The 6404-nt window shown below is 36.8% G+C and overlaps 1 protein-coding gene across 1 annotated transcript in view; it reads left to right on the top strand.

Annotated features, from left to right (window-relative positions):
- Positions 1-2890: 2890 nt before the first annotated feature.
- ABCE1 (ATP binding cassette subfamily E member 1) overlaps positions 2891-6404 on the top strand; it is a 26618-nt gene continuing 23104 nt past the window's right edge. Inside the window, exons 1-2 of the mRNA XM_006755955.2 lie at positions 2891-3042; positions 4174-4259. Coding sequence (XP_006756018.1) covers positions 2940-3042; positions 4174-4259 — 189 coding nt within the window. The 5' untranslated portion in view covers positions 2891-2939. The remainder of the gene's footprint in view (positions 3043-4173; positions 4260-6404) is intronic.

Genomic DNA, 6404 nt, shown 5'->3' with positions numbered 1-6404 from the left:
CCCCTGACACCTCAGGTCAGAGGCGTCAGGCCTGGGCACGGGGCCGATCCTGTGATTGGAGGGTGATGGGGGTCAACGCCTGAGGGCTCCCAGTATGTGAGAGGGGGCAGGCTGGGCTGAGGGACACTCCCCACACACACACACCAAGTGCACGAATTTCGTGCACTGGGCCCCTAGTATACATATATGTTGAATACATATAAACTTGCCATATAATAGGAAGAACTGAGAAAGAAATAGGGAAGAGGGACAAAAAGGCAGTTGGGTGTATTTTTTGATGGTATATTAGAGAAGGAAAACTCACTGACAAATAAACATTAAAGACTTGAAGGAGTGAGCCATGTAACTCATTATGGAGAATAGCGTTACAGGCAGAGAGAAGAGAAAATGCCAAAAACATGTCTGGTATATACTAGGACTTAACAGCAAGAAACCAACGTGACAGGCAAAATGAATAGCTAGACTAGTTGGAGATGAGCTCAGAATGTTAACAGGCTGGTCAGTGCCTCGTTGGTTATTTTAAGGACTTTGGCTTTTATTCAGAGCAAGTAGGGAAGCCATTGCAAGATTTCAAGTAGAGGTGTGACATGAATTGGCTTACACATTTATAGGATCATTCTGGCTCCTGTATAGAGAATGAACTGTTTCAGGGGTTGGAACAGAAGGAGGTAAGAGTAGAACCAAAGAGATCTCTTGGAAAGCTATTAAGAGTAATGGCATGACAAGCTATTTTGATGGAACGATAGTCACTAAAGCTTGGAATGGGTTCCAGAAAAAATGGAAATTTGAAACAGTTGATTATAGGCAACTCTTTTAAGTAGTCTTGCTACAAAAATATAAAGCAGTGAGGGATGTGGGGTCAGATAATAGAGTGTTTGAATGCTGATGGAATAAGCCAGTGGAAAGAATAACTGATGATGTGAAAGACAGGAGGAAGACTGAGATATTCTTAGTGGATGTCTTTTAGTGTGCAAATGGACTTAGCTCTGGAAATCGGTATAGTGATTGCTGGTTGGCACAAAGGTTCACTTGAAATGACACTAGTCAGCATGGCTTTGTGTTTTTTCTGTCCATTTTCAGCTGTATGTGTGCAGGTGAAAAGTTGCTTTTAACCAGGATTATAGGTGAGCAGAAATGGTTGACAATCGAAGTTTAGCTAGGTGCTGAGGGAAATGAAGCTATGAAGGGTTGAGAAAAAGTGGAAATGTGGTAGAGTCAAGAGATAGTGATAGTAGGTCTGAGAAATGGGGGAATTCAAAGGTTTGGATTGTTGTGTATGAGAGGGGTGAGCTGAACAGATAAGAGTGGTGGTTGGTGAATGAGGTATTTGTAATGGAGACTATGGAGGGATTGCAGTTACTGGTAAAGGCAAGGTCAAGGGTTTGACCAAAAGAATGAGGGGCTGAGGGAGGGTGGAAAACCAGATCATTGGAGGAGAGGGGTTAATGAACTGAGGCTGTTGTTAGGTGATTCATCTATGAACATATTGAACCAAGAATTACGACAGGAGTTGTAAAAGAGGGTGAAAGTTAGTCTGAAATCCTCAGAGTGGGAGCAAGTGATCTGATGGTCAGTAAATGACAAAAGAAGTTGAATGATCTGAAATGCAAACGCTGAAACTTCTAGTGAGAAGGGAGAAATAATAATAGTCTGGGAGGAGCACTGAGGAGCAAAATTTCTTATCCTCCAAGTATAATGATATTGAGGTGTGTGAGAAATACTCAGAGATCTACAAGCGGAGCCAGTCTGTCAAAAAAAAAAAAAAGAGGATTGAGGATCATAGTCATAAAAATAACCCAATACAATGTTTTTGTCAGTAAGTAGTCTTGACCTCAGGTTCTTTCATTACATATTGGAAAACTGGTGTATTAAGGCAGTTTGGGGACTTGTTTACTTGAAATCACGAGTGTAAGAAAATTAAGGTCAATTTAAGTCTATCACTAGCCCAGTATTATAAAAGATTTTTAAATTCACTTTGACCTTAGCTACATAATCGGTGGCACTGTTAAATATCCAGACTTACAAAAGCTTTAAAAGTGAGAACAGTCTATACTTAGTTACTTTGTTTCCTTTTCTTTTCAGTGCTGTTAGCATAAAATTCATCTTGTCCATATTGCAAATTCCCAGATAAATGCAGTTTTTGCTTTTTCTACCAACGCAATGGTCAGAATCTTAGAAATTGCTAGTTTCATCAATAGAGTCATTATAGTGAGATGGATAGTTTTATTCATGTACTACTACATAAAGTAATGCTTAGTTTGAGAGAGGGAGTAAACATCTTTAGCATGTGTATTATATCATGTTTTTCCATCTGCTCTTTTTCAGTTTTCCTGGCTGTTACTATTTTTCTCATAAGAGCTCTAAATTTGGTTTGCTTGGTTAATTTTCTCCCTCCCCCTCCCCCCTGAGATTGGATTAAATGTATAAATTTGGGGAAGGTTGAAATCTCTAGTGTTACTATTCTCTATGGTAAAATCTCATTCTGTTTGTTGAGTCTTACGTTTTTCAATGATATTTTAAAAGTTGCCTCACATTTGTATGTGTCTTGTTAAGTTGATTCCTAGATCATTTCTTTTTTGTGTGATGATGGAAGATGGTGTTTTTTTCACTAATTCCAGATAAACATATCGGAATATAGGGATAATTTAAGTCCTCCTATCTTTTTTTTAAGTTTTAAATTCTTTATTGTTTAAAGTATTACATAAATCTCCTTTTTCCCCCATTGACCTCTCCCCAACCTCTCCTATCCCCCAGCACATGCCCTCACCCTGCTCCGGTCTATCCCTTGGTTATGCTCATGTGCACGCATACAAGCCTTTTGGTTGGTCTCTCTTATCTAACTTTTATGCCTGATTTATTTCTCAATTAATTGCATTGGTTATGCCATAATTTTGTTAATTTCTCTTTAACAGAAGAGCTGGATATTCCTACCTAGAATTATGGCAGATAAATTAACAAGAATTGCTATTGTCAACCATGACAAATGTAAACCTAAGAAATGTCGGCAAGAGTGCAAAAAGAGTTGTCCTGTGGTTCGAATGGGTAAGCTATTCCATGGATCATTTAAAGATTAAGAGATTTTAAAAGGAACAAGTTGGCTTCATAGTTGTCTAGACTTTTGCCATTAGTTTCTTTGAAATGTAAAGAGACCAGATTTTGTTCTGAATTTTTTATTGTTTTATGACTACATGACTCTGTTTCTTTTAAATTATAGGATAATGTATTAGTATCAGTATTTTTAAAAGTTTACTGAATATGAAGTCAAACCAGAGTTCAAGTTACTGATATTCTTACTGTTCTACAAAATCCTGTAATTACTCTAAGTCATGGAGAAAGGATTGCCCATATGTTTGTATTTGATAATATTCTCACTTCAAAGAGCTTAATAAGAATCACTGTTCATGAGATTTTGCTATATTTTCAAGATAAAATAAATTTACAGCAATTCAAAATGGATGAATTGTTTGTAATCTTTAGAACTGTGTTAAAGTAATTGTAACTTTAAATGTACTAGTGAGGTACAGTGGGGCCTTGACTTACGAGTTTAATTCGTTCTATGACGGAGCTCGTAACTCAAATTACTCATATGTCAAATCAGTTTTCACCATTACATTGACATGTGATGCTGGGCTGATGTTGTGGCGTTCACTGTGACATTCACTGCTCCGGCTAGCGGTAGGGTATCTGAAGCTGGCTCGTAACCCGAATTTTAGCTCGCAACTCAAAGCAAAAAATCGGCCGAGAGACGGCTCGTATCTCGAAAAACTTGTTAGTCGGGACACTCGTAAGTCAAGGCCCCACTATATAGGCTTATTGAATCCTAAAAGAGACTTTAGATATCATCTATTATAGTCTTCCATGCTGTTCAGAAAATCCATTATTAATATTCCTGTTTTTATGCCAAGTTTAATTTTGTCTGTATATTAGATAACTACTTAACTTTTTAGAATTTAACTGATCTAGCTAACTTATTTCATTCTTTTCTCTGATATACATTACCATTTGTAAGGCATATTTTGTGAATTAAATATTTAGGTCAGTCAGCTTAAAAATAAAACTTTTAGGATCTGCCACAATTTTACCAGCATATTTTCTTCCCCTGTAGTAAATTAAACAAAATAAATATATTAGAGTCATCTCCCTCTTGCCTCATAAGAGTATTTTTTTTGCCAGGAAAACTATGTATTGAGGTTACACCCCAGTGCAAAATAGCTTGGATTTCTGAAACTCTTTGTATTGGCTGTGGTATTTGTATTAAGGTAAGTGATACTTTATTTACTGAATCAAATTTATAACCTGAAATTGAAATCTGAAAATTCTGAATATATTATAATTGTTTTTAAAGAGGCAAAATATAAAGCAATGAATAAAGAATATAAATTTTGTACTTATATCAATAATCTAATATTATTGATTTGTAATTAGGCCAAATTTTTATTTAAAAGTTATCCTCCCTATACTCAATTTTGTAAAGCCATTTCCAACCAAATATATATATATATATATATTCCACCTTTTTATGATATTCCTCACCAGAACTGTTTGGAAATATGAATTCTAAAAATATGAGTTATATAACATATATTTTTTCAAGTCCATATAACTTTAAATTTGCAATTGTGGGGGTGGGGAAGTTAATCCTCACCGAGGATATTTTTCCATTGATTTTTAGAGAGAGTGGAAAGGAGAGATAAAAAGAAACATCAACATTAATGTGGGAGAGATGCATTGATTGGTTGCCTCCTGCACATGCCCTGACCAGACCAGGGATCGAGCCTGCAACTGAGGTTTATGCAGTTGACCAGAATCAAACCCAGGACCCTTCACTCTGAGAGCCAAAACTCTATCCACTGAGCAAAACTGGCTAGAGCTAAATTTGCAGCTTTTAAATAGAAGTGCATATGGCCAAAATTTTTCAATTTAACCTAATCTTTAAGTGCTTTTTCTGCTGTATTGTACATTCTTCTCTTGTTGAATTTATTCCATTAGTATAATTTTTCAAAATACCTCAAATTAGTTTTTGTCGCATTGAAAAGTTTGATTAAGGCTTTTGACTTAAGAATTATGAATTTTCAACTTAAATTCATGAAAGATAATTAGGAGTCAGTTCACGAAGTTCTTAATTTAGGTGTTTTTATTCATAGATAGTGCATTTTAGAAAGGACCTTTACAAGAGTATGGATACCACCCTGTTACTTATTCTAATAAGCTTCATGTGTATTCTGCATTGGCTTCCAGAAAGAAAATACCTGAAAGAAGGTATTTCCCTTACTTTGAAAATATAAACAGGAAATATTTCTTCCAGCAAATACTCTTATATACCAGTGTTCTCTGGTGCTGGAAATCTGATTTTGAGTAATATATTTTTAATTCTATAAAGAAAGAACTTTATTTTCTTTTTTCACTGCTGTAGTAAAATGAGGTTCCAAAATTTGGGGTATGCACTTCAGTGGCTGAAAAAGATACTAATGTGATGTCTATTTTGGGGATGAGGATAGTATATACCCAAAAATTAAAATGCTTATAATTCACTTCATATATGAACAGTGTGGATATTTTTTCCCTTGTAGATTTAGAGAAGTTTAAATTACTTTAGCCTATAAGTATTTTATGTACATTGATGGAATAAAAAGAATTCTGTAAATGAGGGTAACTTGATTGGCAGAGAAATATCTCATGTAAAGAATAGTTTTGGCCGAAACCGGTTCGGCTCAGTGGATAGAGCGTCGGCCTGCGAACTGAAAGGTCCCAGGTTCGATTCCGGTCAAGGGCATGTACCTGGGTTGCAGGCACATCCCCAGTGGGGGATGTGCAGGAGGCGACTGATTGATGGTTCTCTTTCATCGATGTTTCCGACTCTCTCTCTCTCCCTTCCTCTCTGTGAAAAATCAATAAAATATATTTTTTAAAAAAATAGTTTTGTTTAGAGGGTAGTAATTATTTATTTAGAAAGCAAAAGTTTTATTTGTTTAATTATCTATGTTCTTATAACATATAATGAGAACTCACTGAAATTTTTCTATACAGAGACTTTGAATTGGTCCCTGAGCTCACTGAACAGTTCTTCTGCTAAACAAATCTCAAATGTGAGATTATACTCTGGGATGTACCTTTTTGAAGTTATCTGTACTTCTGATAAGTTCCTCTAGCCACATTACCACTCTTTTTATATATTAACTAGGGGCCCGGTGCACGAAATTCGTGCACTGGGTGGGGGTGGGGGGGAGTGTCCCTCAGCCCAGCCTGCCCCCTCTCACATACTGGGAGCCCTCAGGTGTTGACCCCCATCACCCTCCAATTGCAGAATCGGCCCTTGCCCAGGCCTGACGCCTCTGCCAGAGGCGTCAGTCTTGGACAGGGGACCCCCATCTCCCCCCGATCACTGTCTCTGGTCCCCGCCCAGG

Source organism: Myotis davidii, unplaced genomic scaffold, assembly GCF_000327345.1.
Source record: "Myotis davidii unplaced genomic scaffold, ASM32734v1 scaffold151, whole genome shotgun sequence".
NCBI lineage: Eukaryota > Metazoa > Chordata > Mammalia > Chiroptera > Vespertilionidae > Myotis > Myotis davidii.
This window is presented reverse-complemented; position numbering and strand designations above follow the sequence as displayed.